Source organism: Pleurodeles waltl, chromosome 6 (genome assembly GCF_031143425.1).
Source record: "Pleurodeles waltl isolate 20211129_DDA chromosome 6, aPleWal1.hap1.20221129, whole genome shotgun sequence".
In the NCBI taxonomy this organism is placed as follows: domain Eukaryota; kingdom Metazoa; phylum Chordata; class Amphibia; order Caudata; family Salamandridae; genus Pleurodeles; species Pleurodeles waltl.
The window spans coordinates 1,604,393,558-1,604,410,633 of NC_090445.1; the positions used below are offsets into that span (position 1 = coordinate 1,604,393,558).

Below are 17,076 nucleotides of genomic sequence, written 5' to 3' on the forward strand. Positions count from 1 at the left end.
TAAAATAAAAAATGAAACGCAAAATACTGAAAAGTTTTTAAAAAATCGTATTTTAGGAACTGAAGTGACTTAAATAAATTTGTATCTTCCCTTTGCTGTGGGGAACTGGTGCATTGTTCTGGTATTTGGGATGAGAGTACATCCTCTTCTCGAGATTCTTTAAAATGCTTATCTCGTTTAAGGGGACCATGTGTCCTATTATTATAGTAAAATGCTGTGCTGCTGAAGACCCTCCTTGTCAACATGGTTTCTTAGCAAATGGTTTGCTCAGCTAGTCACACCCTGGTTGTACTTTTGACTGACTTTAATGCAGTACAACGGCGATAAATTTGGACTGTGCAGTGTAAAAATAAAACTAATTACATATATGTTTTTTCTTTAGGTACCTTGGAATATGTGTTAAAGATGAGAAACTGTACCCAATTCTGGAGGTAAATTCCTGTCTTAATTCGAGGACATATTACTTTCTTTCTTGTTGTGTAGCTATCAGCAAGATGGCGCAATCAAGTTTTTAGAACAATATAGTAACTGTTGGTTGATTTATTGGAATCATTTAACTGTCAAATCTTTCTAAATGGCACCAGTAGGTACCGGTTTTTTGCAGGGTGGTGTGCTTCCTAAGGCAAATTTAATAATCCTTCTTTCCTCTTCCTATGGATTTGCTCAATTCCAAACCGGTTCAACATGTCAACCAAGATGACTAACTTCTCGACTCAGCCGCTGGAAGATTTCTAATGCACTAAACTCCCGAACTTCAAGAAAAGCCTTTCCTTGTCCAGTGTTGCCATTTTGAGTCAATCTGCGAACTAGGAAATGTGTGAAATGTTTTTCCTTGTGGTCTCCATGATTTTCTCGCAAAAAAAGTTTGTAAAATGTTAAAAGCTTGCAAAGTTCTACTTGATTTGGTCTTTCGTATCAAAGCCTGAACTTTTGCAAAACTTTTATAATGTACATTTGCAACTTTCAACATTTTGTACGTGAGTGTCATTTGACGTACGTGAGTGTACTGGAACGTACCTTTCCTCTCAAGATTGTTGAGTCACCTGCGAGGAAAATGTGCGCAAGGTAGAGACACTCTCGCGAAGTTACAAGAGGAACGCACTGTGATCGCAGAAAAAGGCACATCTAGCTTCAGCAGAAGCTCACACTCAACCTCGGGCACAAGCGAAGGGAAATTTGGAAACTATGGGAACCCTTTACAGGTTAGTAATTCGGAACTATGAAAAGCTTTGCTCCGGTAATAAAAACTTTGTCTATCCCTGTTCTAACCTCCCACCTCTCTTCACGTGCTACCTCCTTAGATTAATTTTGCAAGGATTTGAAAACGTACTCATGTTATTGTTGGCGCAGTTTAGGTGGTTTACTTTGAGGCACTGGGTCATTTGATCTCCATTTACGTTTTAGTGTTTGTAAAATTGTGTGTCCTTAGTTTTGCACAATATTTACAGATGTGCAGTAGCCTCCTTTTTATGGAAACCAATATTTTCTTAGCTCTTTTCGAAAAATTTGTTAACCTTAAAAAAAGAAAAAACAGACCAAACAGGCCAGAATATGAATCTTACCCAATAAACTGAAAGATAAGAATTTATCGAACTCGTGTTATGCACTTTTCACACTGGCACTAAAAAATGTACGCATGGCGGCCAGTAAATCAGAGGTCTGGAATCATTGTTCAACGAATTGGTTCCTTAATTAATAAGCTGTACGTGAGTCAACACAATTGGTAGTCGTATTATTTATCTATGAAATGTTATATAATTTATGGACTGTAATTCAACAGGGTAGCAGAAAGCGTAGAAGGAGCAGTCGTGTACAATTACACAGTAATAAAACATGAGCTTTAGTACTGGAGGAGCACGAACAGGCATGTAGAGGTCAGTCTCCTTACAGGAAGTCTTAGCTCCTGAGGAGCAAGAATACACATGTTGCAGTCAGTCCCCTCATAGCAAGCCATAGTGCCTGAGGAGCAAGAATACACATGTAGAAGCCAGTCCCATCAAAGAGGGGCGTACAGCCTGAGGAGCAGGAATACACATGTAGAGGTCAGTCCCCTCACAGAAAGCCGTAGTGCCTGAGGAGCACAAATACACATGGGTAAGTCAGTTCCCTCCTAGAACGCTGTAGTGCCTGAGGAGGAAGAATACACATGTATAATTCAGTCCCCTCAGAGAAAGCCATAGTGCCTGAGGAGCAAGAATACACATGTGTAAGTCAGACCCCTCATAGAGAGCCGTAGTGCCTGTGGAGCAAGATTACACATGCGAAAGTCAGTCCCTTCATCAAGAGCCGTAGTGCCTGAGGAGCAAGAATACACATGTGGAAGGCAGTCCCCTCCTAGAACGCTGTAGTGCCTGAGGAGCAAGAATACACATGTATAATTCAGTCCCCTCAGAGAAAGCCATAGTGCCTGAGGAGCAAGAATACACATGTGTAAGTCAGACCCCTCATAGAGAGCCGTAGTGCCTGTGGAGCAAGATTACACATGCGAAAGTCAGTCCCTTCATCGAGAGCCGTAGTGCCTGTGGAGCAAGATTACACATGCGAAAGTCAGTCCCTTCATAGAGAGCCGTAGTGCCTGAGGAGCAAGGATACACATGTGGAAGTCAGTCCCCTCATAGAGAGCCGTAGTGCCTGTAGAGCAAGAATACACATGTGAAAATCAGTCCCTTCATCGAGAGCCGTAGTGCCTGAGGAGCAAGAATACACATGTGGAAGTCAGTTCCTTCATCGAGAGCCGTAGTGCCTGAGGAGCAAGAATACACATGTGGAAGTCAGTCCCCTTATAAAGAACTGTAGTGCCCATGGAGCAAGAATACAGAGGTGAAAGTCAGTCCCCTCACAGACAGCTGTAGTGCCTGACAAGCAAGAATACACAGGTGGAATTCAGTCCCCTCAAAGAGGGGCGTACAGCCTGAGGAGCAGGAATACACATGTGTAAGTCAGGCCCCTTATAGAGAGCCATAGTGCCCGAGGAGCAAGAATACACAGGTGGAAGTCAGGCCCCTTATAGAGAGCCTTAGTGCCCGAGGAGCAAGAGTACACATGTGTAAGTCAGGCCCCTCATAGAGAGTCGTAGTGCCTGAGGAGCAAGAATTCACATTGAGAAGTCAGTCACCTAGGAGCACAAATACACACATAGAAGGTCGTCTCCCCGTAGGGATATTTAGAGCCTAAACAAGAAGAATACACATGTAAATCAGTCTCCTCCCATTGCCTGGGGAGCCTGAATTCACATGTAGAAGTCAGTCCCCCTACAGGGAGCCTTAGTGCTTGAGTATCATGAACACACATGTAGAAGTCAGTCACCTTCCAGTGAGTCATTGTGCCTATGGAGTTAGGCATGCAGAGGTAGAAAAACACAAAGGTCTAGAGTATCATACATCCACATAGAAATAAAACATATAAAGATCAGTCTCCTTGCATTAAATGTTTGTGCTTGAGGAGCAAGAACATATATGTAGAGGCCAGTCTCTGTAAGGAATCGTAATCTTCGGAGGAAAGAATATGCAACTGTAGTAACATCTCTGTTAAATGAGAAATATATTATTTGATTGGGGTTGTCGTTTGGTTGTGACTTGGATATTATTTGAGTAATGGTCCTAACGAGTGGTAATTAGTCCCACTATGGAAAACATGATGTAGGTGGAAAGATCAACAACTGTGTGAGGTAAGCTCCCTGCTGGAGTGAGGTTCTGGGTGGAAAGCTCAAGGCCTTCTGGGTGTATGTTAGGTACTGGTTGGCTCTAGGTGCCTGTTTAACAGGTGTGGATTTTTGTCAGGAAATGCTTAAGCGTAGAGATGCACGGGGCCAATCTGATCTCTGAAGGTAGTGAGGTCCAGATTTTACGGGATTTACCTGAGAAAGCTATGTCGTGGGTGGAAGTTTTCCTGAAACAAGAGACTTCTAGTCTGAGGATTTGTTTACTAATCTAGAGCTAAAATTGTCAGCTGGGGCCTATTTGAGGGAGAATTTTATGCCAGGCATGCTATTTTGAAGGAATATCTTGTTCTTTGTGGGAAATATCTTAGTGATACAAGTAGCTGAATGTTCTTTGCGAACTTCCTTTTGTTTGTGGATAGAGGTGACACTGTCCCTTACAGGTGTCATTAATTTTAGGGAGACTGTTTGAGTCTCTCTTCACTTTTTCTTGATAGTACTAAAAATTGGACTACATGTGAGATGGCGTCACCTGTATCAACCAACAAATTCAAATTCGACAGGACACTCAGCCGCTCGCATCATTCAGATATTTCCCATGATGAACAAGTTGTTCCTTCACAATAGCATCTCCGACATAAAAATCCCCCACCAGGTTAGCCCCCAGCTGCCAGTCTAAGCCGTGTATTAGTAAACAAAACTTCAGTTTAAAAGTTCCTTGGTTTATCAGGCCCTCTTTTGTACTGAATGATTTACAGTGCCTGTGTGGCTTTGGTTTCTGTTGACTCACCTAAATAGCTTTCTGAGCGCTATTCCAGCTTATACTTTGTACAACATTAAGCCAAGTGGCATTTAGCAAGGATTCATGGATACACTTTGGTGTCTGTTTGGGTTTCAGTTTTGAACTTCAGAGAGGAGTTTAATCAAAAATCTAGGGTCTGAGGCTTGGATAATTTGGATGTACATTTTGGTTTATTGTATGAGATTTATATCCAGAACTTTCATGTTCATGTCCAGTGGTTGAATAGATGTATGGAAGAATAAGGCTGCCAGTCGAGATCCATGGGGAACTCCACCTTATACGTGTTTGCCTAAAGGAGGACGTGTTATTTTTCACACATAGTAATGTATTTGAAAGGTCCGATGTAAGCTATTTTAGAGCAGTTCCATCTATGCCTGTTCTTCCTTTGAGGCTGTGAATGAGGATGTCATCCTTCATGGTGACTAAAGTGAATAACAAGTCCAAAAGTAGCAAGTGGGAGCTTCTAATTTTGTCTTACATGCCTATGTATTTTTTTAGGTGAGAGGTTTTATGAGACTTGTCTTTAGGATAACATAACCTATTTTTTTAGGAAGGTTTGTGATCTTCATCCAGGTAAGGGTCAGTGAGAGTCTAATGTTTTGTATCAACATGGAGTGGTTGGGCTCTCTAAGTGGAGCAAAGCCTGAACTGAACTAAAATAATCTCCAGAGTAGACCCTTGTGGGAAACCGGAAAAGGGTTTCATGCGTGATAGGAGGATCCACCCTGTTCCCACAAGCAACCACTGTGTTCGAATTTGGAACGCAGGTTTCAAATAAGAAAGTGCGCATTTTGTCTGCCATGCTGACCATGGGAAGAAGTTTCCACCCCCACCCAAAAAAATATCCGAAAATAGCATCTTTCAAAGCTCACACCTCCAATATTGTGTGGGCTGTGGGCCATAATGCTTTAATGGTTACAACCTCTGATATTAAGGCTTGCATAATTCACTGTTCCGTAGTAAACGCCTGTAACCGTTCTTGAGACCTTACACATATGAAACAAGTGTTTCAACTATCCAGTGGTAGGCCTGACCAGAACCCTTCGAGAGGCTTCTGAGAACTTTTCATGCCAGACAGTGTATTCAACATCAGACCATTAGTTCATAACTGCATTGGCCTCCTGGGCAAAACTACCCATATGAAAATCCTCCCAGCAGGTTTACAATAGCGTAATAAGAAAGGTTATTTTTTTTTGTAGGATGATGTCAAGAAAAATGTTGCTGGAAAAAGATGACAGGCTTGTTTGGGTCAATTTTTTCCTTAAAATCAGGATGGTCACTACGGCTGAAGAGAAGAAGAGACTGGGATAAAAGAGGCAACTTCATCAAAGAGTGTAGTGAGACCCTGGACAAACCACTATTGTGTTCTTAGTGGAGGCCAGTCTCAGACCCGCCTGATATTAGACCATGATTTATTTTTACATCCTCCTGGTCTCAGGAACACCATTTCCCTTTTTTCATGTTCAGCCTCATTTGTGAGCCAACAAGTGGGTGAGGGCCCAATGTGGTCCTTCTGAGTGGGATCCTGAATAGTCAGGTTCACACACTGCCCTATCTTTCGTCGTGAATGGAAATGCTTATGCCTCGTGTGCCTCTACTGGTCCAGTGTGCTCTTCAGTACTGTTCGAGGACAGGACACAGCTCCAAGTACCAAGGGCATCCCCGTGCAGCTTTCAGTGCTCAGTCGACGACACCAGTCATGACAATCTGCCAGCTGCTCTCCCCTCTTACGTGTGACGCTGCCTCCATCTCTTGTAGATGATTCACCCTCCACCTCCGTGAGCCCTGGTGCTCTACCGACACCTTCCACCCAGGGTGCCAGGCCTCTGAATCTGTTCTTCAGCGTACTCACTTATCTGGCGCGCGTGGAAGCAGACCACTGCCCCCAGGCAGCAATGGTCATGTCCATCCTTCCAGGCTTGCTCACTCTACCCTATACCCGGGAGGGAATGCCAAGTTCCGGCTGCCATACTCGAAACTGATTTACTGACCTTCGCTGAGCACAGAAAGAGCCGGGTCACTTCAGACGAACCTGGTGAACTTTATTAGTGCACTGCCCTACGGCTGCTTCTTCCCTTGCAAGCAGCACATACTCTAGCCAATGGATAGACTTAAACTGGTGCCATGGAAAACGCATTAGATAAACCAGGCCAGCGCCCACACTCGTGAATTAGCAGTTCCAACCTGGGCCCTGCGTCTTTGCAGTTGATCCTCACTTTGTGTGATCCCTGGTTTAGCACCTCCTTTGGACTGACTCCAGTTGTCCTGTCCGTGGATGCCCAGTCAAGTCAAATGCCAACAGCATGCCCCTCAAAGCCTCAGAACAACCAGTGCCTGCAGCGCTACCCACTGGACTCACAGTAACGGGCCTAGTGCAAGTGGCAACAAAGTCCTGGTCCCACTAGAAAACACATCCTTCCGGTAACGGGCAAAGCCAGGACGTGGGTTAGTGGAAGCCTGTTTATGGCCTCACCCTCTTTATTAAAGTGTCTGTTATTGAGAGATAAAAAGTCAAAGGAGTCTGACTAATGAGGTAGGCGGTGGGCCCACCTAAAAGCGTAGGAGCTGTGGCGAGGAAGGGGTGAGGAGGTAGTGAGCGCTATCGTAAATCTTGAGGTCAGGTTATATGATGAGTGAGACAATTATCTGAAACGTCTCCTCTGATTGCACATATCTTTCATTTGGACGCAGTGATATTTGAATGATTTGCTGTCATCAATTGAGCAAAAAAAAAACTCTGCTCTCTGGCTCGATACCGGACCAATTAACATGTGATTTCAGACGGTTAATAAAGTGCATGGGACTCGCACAGCGCTGCCCATCGCCACTTAGCCTGAGTTTAGTTAAAACCTCTGTGCTGCTGGGTTCAAACGAGACAAGGTCACTGCAGCTCAGCATCACCGAAAGTGCTTAGTAAGGCCTCCGGGGTCATTTTCAACACATTGCTCTTTCCCGTCTCATTGCAGATGCTCTGACTAAAGTTAAAAAAAAAAAAGATGCATCAAATTTCTCCAGGCAGCAGAATGTTCCTGCATCGTCACCACTTTCTAAGAAATCACGGATTGTGGATAATCGATGCGTGTCAAGCCCTCTTCACAGAAATGCTTCAGAGAGGGACCATGGATACATCTGATTGAGGGGTTCCTGTAAAGGGCCGGCTTTGGCGCTGGAAGCGCCCAGTGCGACCATCTTTTTTGGTGCTCCCCATGACTACCTCCTCGGATACCCTAACTATCACTCGGCAAAGGAGCCCCCTCTTCTCTCCATAGCCCCTCTCTCACATAGATTTCGTTTGTTTTAAAGCGCTTGTAAAGGCTGGCTTTACTAATCCACTCAAGCTATCCACATAAAACACAGATCTGTGCTGTGCAGCTGCATATTATCCCTCTGAGCTACTTTCCGGCGAGTCAATACTGGAGGCAAAACTTCAATCTCTCTTTCTAGCAGGCACACTGATCACGAGAGTTATCCTGACATTTTTGTTGCTACCTGAAAGCTGGGCCACAAGGAACTATGTAGCAGGTGATTTTAAATCGTAAGTTATTGCTAAACACAGCGCCTCCCACTGAGGCCAAACAGTGCCCCGCCCCCTCCGCCAGGTCAATACCCGGTGGGGCCGCACCGGTTGCACCGCACTGAAGCAGACCCTGTGCTATGTTTGCAGGCTCCCACAGGCTGGATGCCTCAAGGCAATAATCAGTCTGCCCCCGAGCCTGGTGTGTGAATGAAGACTCGGGGCGGGGACAGCGGGGAGGAAATACAAGTATTCCTTAATGTAATCAAGTCCGGAACCTTCAATTGATTTATGCTTATTTACCCGCATCCTCCTTCCTGCCATCGGCTTCTGCAGTGACCGCCAGCCTCTGCCCCTGTTGTAAACTCTCATCCTTCAAACTGATGCCCTGTCTGGGCCATCTGACTGTATCAACTTTACAGATACTTTCACAGATTTAAAGGTGGACATTTTTTAATATATTAGCTTATCAAGATTTCTTTTTTTCTGCTTGGCGCTCTCACGTCAGTGTGGGCCCAATGATGAAACAGGCATGGGCAATAACAAACAGGTCTCGCAATTGCGAGAGTTAGAGCTATTGGCATTGTAAATGACAATATCTATTATCTATGTGTTTTGGTTTGGAGTGAATGTATGTGGTACGGAGTGGAATTATGTGGGTTGAATTGGAATTCTAATTTGTGGAATTGTGTGAGGAGGAACTGTGTGATGTCTAGTGTATGTGTGTTTTAAATATGTGACATGGTGAACAGATAGGGGTGAGAGCTGCACAGAATATAAGGAAGATAGAGAGGGATGGGTAGTTTCTGCAGTGGTGACTGAATTCTAGATAGAGGAACAGAAAGAGAATGTGGGAAAGAAGGGGAGAGAAGGCTGCAGAGGTAGCGCCTGTGTATGCAGAAGAGACCCTAAGAAGAGGAGGACAGAGTGAGTTTGATGGACGGAAATGTTGAAAAGGCACGGGAAAGAAATTGTGCTTCAAGACCTGAAGTGAACTAATAGGAGAATGTCAGGAAGAGTGTGTGAGAGCGAGAGAGGAGTGAGAGAGAGTATGTTAGGGAGAGCAAGAGGGACGAGTAGGAGGGGCACCTAGAGGGTGGAGTGGGGGGTGAGAGGTGGACTTTTGCACAGCGCAGTGGTACAGGAAGGTAGCATGTGTGAGCAGGCAGTACATAGGGGAGACGGAGTGTGAGGGAGGGATGAGAGGGGGTAGTGGAATTGTGAAATGAGAGGGAGTTCACTTAGTATTCCCCAGTGCCATCCAGTCTCTGCCGTTTTACAACCCAGCAATCCATACAAAGGTTCAGCGCCCTAATTACCATGGGATTCGTACCTAGTTAGCAATATTGGATACTCGGCTATAGTTATCAAGCAGTATTCTGCAGTTTGTATCCTTGAGACTAATAAACAGTATTGAAGTAGTACTTTACAGCACCAATCTGTACCTGCAGAAAAATATTTACAATAACTAATGTTTGGAGCCCACAATTCGATACTCAAAACAATCAGTACTCTTAAAACACCTGAAAATCAGTAACTACATACATCTGCATCCAACGAGCAGCAGAACTTTTCAGAGATTTTTTTTTTATTGCAATATGTGCATCTCGGTACCTGGGATGATCAAGAGGTGTGGAGGCTTGTTGGGTTAAAGAAAGCAGGATGTCACGGATGCAAACATTTATTTAGGGCAATACAGTTAACTTTTCCATAATTACACGTCAGAGAAGGAGAGAGAGCAATTTTCTGCAAGTAACACTTTTTTTGTTTGTGTCACCGTTGGGATAGGAACCAGGTTTCCACATCCTGAGTTGAGCAAATCTGAGAGCACCACCAGTGAAGGAGTACCAGGGTACACTGCTGTGAGTACTCTGTCAGAGAGAGCAGGTTGTGACCACTCACACACACCGCATTCAGTGCCCCGCAGTTGTTCCCTGCTCACTGCACGGATCTAGAGCCCTGCTATTCGTAGATTATGTGCACCTATTCACTCTCCAAGAGTCCAAACTTCAAAGCCATGGTAAAGCCAGTCCGTGTGTCAACATAGCTGGCATCTACATCTTTACAACCTCATCGTTTGTTGGGCTTGTATTCCCAGCTTCCACCTGGCAATGCCTAACTCATACAAGCAGGCAGTGTCCGCTTACCCTTAGGTCCAGGACATCAGCCAGAAAGAAGGAAGTATGCTGCATTCTGGAGGCAATCACTTTCCAACAAGGTCTGAGAGGGAAAAAAAAAACCAAAAGGCTTTTTTATCCTAAATGCTGCCAGACAACTACATAAACGTCATGCCGGCAGGAGATTTCATACCATCCTTATGAGCAGAAAGAAAAAAATTGCACAAACCGTTATGTTCTGTACACTACTGAAAATATTTTTGAAAAACATCCCAGTTCTGCATTTCTGCACAAACGATTCAGCGTATTCTATGGAGAACCACTCAAGTCCAGAGGCGTGTCCGCCTTTTACATTGTGAAGTCACCACCGTTTCGTTTCATTTTCTAGAATAATGAAACTGGCAGTTAAAAATCGCCTACGATCAAGGTAAAAAACATAAGCTGCAGGCTACAGCTTTAAATCTAGCACTGCTCTCACTGCTACGTTCCTTTTCAGGAATTTCTGTCCCAGTGCGGCTCTGCTTACAACCCAAAGTGTACAACAGTACTGGGTGCGCTCACAGAGCGCATGTCCGTTTGCACGAGGATGCAAGTGGGTGCAACTGCATGAGTTCAGAATTGCATTGCTAAGCTACCAAGCTGCGGCGTGCAGAACAAAGGAAAGGTGGACGGCTGCCATATTTAATGATAAAGCACGGCGTGCCTGCTGATCAAGGGATAGAGCGTGATGCAGCACCAATCAAGGGCGGCATGCTATGCTTTATCTCTATTCAAGGGAAAGCAATCATAGAAGTTCACACACAGGCCTTAGGCTAACCTGTAATGACATGAGGATGCTACTGCTGGTAACGTGATCACTAAGATTTCAACAGTCTTATTTTTTAAAGTACCGGACGCAATAAAGTCAGTCGTGAACACTGACTCATAAAGGAGATAAGTCACAAAATAGTTAAAAGTCAGTTTCATTTTACATAAATATTTTGTTTACCTGATTGCGAGTACGGGGACCATAACGGGAATGGCAGCTTCACCATGTAAAACAAACTGGAAGTTACTGTGGAAAACAAGACGAAGAGCGCGAGGACGGTTTCAAGGGACCCGTTTAGAGAGGCAATGCCAGTTATATCCTTGTGGGGCCCAGAGCTGCTGTCACAGTTTTTTTGTGTATGTTTTTGTGCCTGTTTCTCGTTTTTCACAGGAAATATTTGTCTAAATAAATGGAGTATCATTTTCAGTGTTGATTTTAAATGCAGGCTCGTAGGGTCATGCTGATTCACACCTGCAGTCACTAAGCAGCCAAGTACCACCATCAAAGCAGCTCCGACCCGAGCACAGTAGTTGGTCTTTTCTGGGTACAGCCTGGACAAGGAAATTAAAGGGGGCAGAGTTAATGCCGCAAGAATTAACTGCTCTCCATTGCAAGCTGAACATTAGCGTTTCCTTCGGGATGAATACAAAAGAATGTCAGAAACATAGGAGGAATTGGGAGGAATGAATGCTGCAATAAAATGGAAGCAGCTACGGGTCTGAGCACCCACAGTGTAACACGAGCTGGAAAAAATAAAAAAATAGTCCCTCCATGAACAGATGAACATACCCAAGTGTAATGATGTACTTAGTCCATGCTTGGTGGGAGAACCAAAGAGAAAAAGGAGGGACAAAGTGGCAGGACTGACCACTAGCAGGCAAGGATTTTTAAAGGACACTAAAACAAACAAATGAGAAGCAGAGGGATGGCTTAAAGTCTATATATATATATATATATATATATATATATATATATATATATACACTAAAGTATACATGAGGTCGTACGCTTACGCTTGACTTAAAAAGTATACATATGTTCCTTCATTTAAGAGTCACAAAAAATCTGGAGAACGTGCTAGGTTTCCAGGGTTGTTATTGTTTCTCGTAATTTAGCACCTACTGTCTGCGTGTTTAGTGTTAGAGCAAATGTTCATTCACTCACCACCCCATTTCTCTGCTGCTTATGGAAAACATTTTCAAATTTTGTTTATTGAGGAGTTTTATAAAATTGCAGTCTAAGCCCTTTTGGTTACTTCAGAGTGCTTGACAGGTGGAATATACTACATGCTGATAGGGGTAGGTTGGAGTCCACTTGTATGGTTATGCAAATCATTTCGGTAATTCTTTGCTTGTGACCTCTCTCCTGTGTTGAGCTCATAAATGATCTTTATGACTAGTTTATTCTTCAGAACTTTCTTGAACTGTGTTGGGTTCACTTCTCAAGTGCTTTTACAGGCGTTCCCTAGCCTAGGTCCTTCACACGAGTGATCTGCATCTGTGTTTCATCCTTTTCTAGGATGCTTGGTTAAACTGGTGTGAAGAGCGATGAGTGAAAGATGAGAGTTGAATCTTGGGGAGATGCCAGTTCCTGCGGGTTCTTAGGGACTTTGTCCATGTATGATTTTTGGGTGGTGCACAAAACCTTGAATTTAATCTTAGCTTTGACTGGGAGCCAAAGGAGGGTTTAGGGGTAGGTTTGTTGTGGTCCTCAAATGAAGGTTAAGACACCTTCTGGCTCTGTATTCTTTGGAGCATGGTACAGTGTTGTTTATGGAGGCCCAAGTAGGTGATATTACAGTACTTGAGATGTTGAGGGACAAGGGCTTCTATCAGTGCCACTCCTTGGTCTATGTGTAATCTATGATATCCATGATACACACCTGAGAGAATGCACATAATCACACTGCTGAGATACATTCTATCCACACGTAGGGAACACAAGCACTCACAGAGATGATTGACCATCTAGACATAAAGACAGCACCGCCACAGAAGAGACACAAAGACAAAATGCTCAATCAGGTGCCATCTAGTTGTCTGGTGGTGTTGCAGTGGTGATTCTGTGGTTGTTATAGTGAAGACTAATGGTTCAGGGACAGCAGGGTGCAGGTAAGCTCCGGAGGGCTTAACAGCCAGTGCAGTTCTCGAAGAACTGATATCAGTTAATGGATCATCCTTATTTGAGGGTAATTGCTTCATACAATAGAATTGCTTAAACATAGCGGATTATGGCCTCATTATGAGTGGCCTTCTCTGTTCTAAATTATATGTTGTGCTGTCATTAAGTCAACACCTGCATTTTTGCCTGGTATATTTTAGCAGGTAAAACCTCCTGAAATATATAGGTTGAAAAATGCCAGTTAAGTCCTGCATGTCATTCCTTATTTTCAATGGGGCATTTCAGAATTAGGGGTATGCATTGTACCAGGTAAATTCTGAGCCCTAGCTTATCAGATTTCCCCTTGTGTGATAAATACCTCAGCATCAGTACAGGCACTTGTAATTAGGGCCAGGGTTCTTTTTATGTTCCTGAAAGGACACTGGACTGCAAGAGGTGGGCGGCACTCACGGAATTTGACTCAGTGGAATTCTGTAGAGTTACATAAAAACTCAGATTCTGCAGAGTACAGCCAACAGGTGGAAATATGCACGTCATGCTGCTCTTTCTGTGATGTAGTGCTGGTAGCATGTTCTGCACTGAAAAATCAGCACTACCTGCACCACGTGGTGCATCAGAGGGTGCAGCTGCTAGAATTGATTTTGCTGCAGCTCGAGCAGATTTTCTACTTGAGCAGCAGTCTTCTGAACATGAACGCTCACGACAACCTGTAATAGAAAAATCTTACCGGATGAACTCCAGCGATCTGAAATTTTATCTCGAAATGCCAAATCTGACTCTCCTATTTACTGTTCTGGAGCCTTGTGCAAGAAAAAATTCCACCATGTGCAATTGGCATAATTTGGTCAGATCTCTGCGTTACATGAATAATGCTGAGTTGCCGAATTCCACTAGTTTTGTGGGCACAAGAGAATATTCGAGCCACCCCTAACTGCAGTCTCGACCTAATACTTTGCCTGGCCCGCTCCCCTAATGCTCCTGCCCCATACAGTCATGCATCCCAATATTGAAATTGCATATTGAGGTTTGAAAGTTTATACATATTGTATAAACAAAGAAATAAAAAAGTTAGCAATAGGATCATCATATTTACTGACAGGCACTAGACAGGTAACATTAATCTGAATGGACGCATCTGCATGAAGTGACTGACTTAACCCAACCCTTGCCGTCTTTTTAAGGTGCCAGCATTTCGACGTATGCCCTGCTTACCCTGTTGCTGGCGTATGGCGTATAACAGACTAGGTTCAGCCCCTTTCATTTTCCTGAGACATTGTCAGGTCAGAAAAATTTCTAATGCAACTAGATAGCTATTATTTGTGAGACATCAGCCTCTCAAGAAATCTCTTAATTCTTCCGAGTTAAAGCATGAATTTTAGACAGCACAAGCCAGAAAGAGGCAAATCCTGCTCATTGTTTTCGATTTGTGCAATCTGCGTTTCATTCATTAAGTCAGAGAAATTCCAGGAAATATGTATGAACGTCTGACACCTCAAATACAAAAAAAACAGGTGCTCAGCTTGTTGAGCCCGCACAGCTCTTCTTGTTACACTCCTAACTTTAGGCAACATTTTTTTTAATTCTGGAACTATTTTAGCAATCTATAGGCAAATAATTCCCAGCTTGCAATGGGCTACTGCCTTAAAAACTCGGACTAGTACAAGGCGTCACACACGATATGTTGTCAATTGTGAAATATCCTGATTTCCCTGTAAGGAAGTTCGCCTCTTCAGGGTTCCCTCAACCGGAAGCAGAATCCCTGCCGATCTTCCTGTATAAACGTTCCAAGGTAGCTTTAGGAAAGAGGAGCCTTGAACCAAGGAAATACCCAGTTCCATGGGCTGCCAAGACGCCGGGATGTAGGGGAAGAGGCCTCGACCTTACGCCGTCTTCTCTCACTAAGAAATCCCAGATGCTGACGCCGTGTCATCTTTGGCAGTTCTCAGTATTCCTGTTTATATATGTGCTGTTTGTCTTTCTGCGAAACGTGCTGATTTCCCCTGGGGTGCGTGTGTTGTACTTTAAAAATAACACATTCAATGACATAGGCCAGCTTAGCTACAAGAGGTCTGTCATGTACTTGTATGGCCCCATCACCATACAGAATAATAACTGATACACCTATGTGATATAGCGCATTGTATGAACTGAATATCTCTCGGCACTGATCGCAGGTGTTATTGCCCAGATCAATGGCATTCATTGTATCGATCTCGGAAGGATGAGTGGTTGAGATCGTCCAGTAGGATTTGAATGTATATCCTTCAGGTCACACACTTATGTCTAGAGCAGGGGCGGCTTCGCAGTGGTGAAGGAACGTCGCCCTCCTGGCTAAGCCAGCAGCAGAAAACTTAAACGGTAGTTTACTATCCTTCTATTTTTCAGCTGCTGGCTCAGCCAGCAGCATGTGCAGGGAAGGGCAGGGCCGGGCTGGGCCACGGGAGGGGGGAGAGAGAATGGGGAGTGGAGTGCACTTTAGTGCACGTGTGTATTTGGCCAACCTTCTAAGGCCGGCCAAACACACATGCACACTTAAGTTTCTCCAAGGTTGGAGAAACTGCACAGACTCCCATGTAGTGTCGGAGTGGCAGACCAAGCTGCTCAGACCAATCCTGGTGCTGCTCTCATGCTAGGTTTAGCATGAGAGCAGCGCCAGCATTGCATGAGGAGCCTGTGCTGATGTCCGAGGTACTGCTGAGACACCACACATTTGAGGGGGAACAGGAGCGAGGTCTTCTTCTTCTCCTTTCCTCCTTCTCCTTTTCACACCCCACTGTCGTCGTCCCCACCCAACTCTATCCTTGGGTTTTGCAGCCGCCGCCCCTTGTCTGTAGCACCAGCATAAAATCAAATGTGCACATATGTAAACACCAGCATTCACAAGTGACATGAAGGCACATGTGTACCTCCATTGATGCCAGCAGCTGAGATTTTCATTTATATATATATATAAATATACAGGGAGTGCAGAATTATTAGGCAAATGAGTATTTTGACCACATCATCCTCTTTATGCATGTTGTCTTACTCCAAGCTGTATAGGCTCGAAAGCCTACTACCAATTAAGCATATTAGGTGATGTGCATCTCTGTAATGAGAAGGGGTGTGGTCTAATGACATCAACACCCTATATCAGGTGTGCATAATTATTAGGCAACTTCCTTTCCTTTGGCAAAATGGGTCAAAAGAAGGACTTGACAGGCTCAGAAAAGTCAAAAATAGTGAGATATCTTGCAGAGGGATGCAGCACTCTTAAAATTGCAAAGCTTCTGAAGCGTGATCATCGAACAATCAAGCGTTTCATTCAAAATAGTCAACAGGGTCGCAAGAAGCGTGTGGAAAAACCAAGGCGCAAAATAACTGCCCATGAACTGAGAAAAGTCAAGCGTGCAGCTGCCACAATGCCACTTGCCACCAGTTTGGCCATATTTCAGAGCTGCAACATCACTGGAGTGCCCAAAAGCACAAGGTGTGCAATACTCAGAGACATGGCCAAGGTAAGAAAGGCTGAAAGACGACCACCACTGAACAAGACACACAAGCTGAAACGTCAAGACTGGGCCAAGAAATATCTCAAGACTGATTTTTCTAAGGTTTTATGGACTGATGAAATGAGAGTGAGTCTTGATGGGCCAGATGGATGGGCCCGTGGCTGGATTGGTAAAGGGCAGAGAGCTCCAGTCCGACTCAGACACCAGCAAGGTGGAGGTGGAGTACTGGTTTGGGCTGGTATCATCAAAGATGAGCTTGTGGGGCCTTTTCGGGTTGAGGATGGAGTCAAGCTCAACTCCCAGTCCTACTGCCAGTTCCTGGAAGACACCTTCTTCAAGCAGTGGTACAGGAAGAAGTCTGCATCCTTCAAGAAAAACATGATTTTCATGCAGGACAATGCTCCATCACACGCGTCCAAGTACTCCACAGCGTGGCTGGCAAGAAAGGGTATAAAAGAAGGAAATCTAATGACATGGCCTCCTTGTTCACCTGATCTGAACCCCATAGAGAACCTGTGGTCCATCATCAAATGTGAGATTTACAAGGAGGGAAAACAGTACACCT

General features: G+C 44.3%; 1 protein-coding gene across 1 annotated transcript in view; it reads left to right on the forward strand.

Annotated features, from left to right (window-relative positions):
* LOC138301219 (dual specificity testis-specific protein kinase 1-like) overlaps positions 1 to 17,076 on the forward strand; it is a 239,477-nt gene that overhangs the window by 183,644 nt on the left and 38,757 nt on the right. Inside the window, exon 4 of the mRNA XM_069241461.1 lies at positions 383 to 431. Within this exon, the coding sequence (XP_069097562.1) occupies positions 383 to 431 (49 nt within the window). The remainder of the gene's footprint in view (positions 1 to 382; positions 432 to 17,076) is intronic.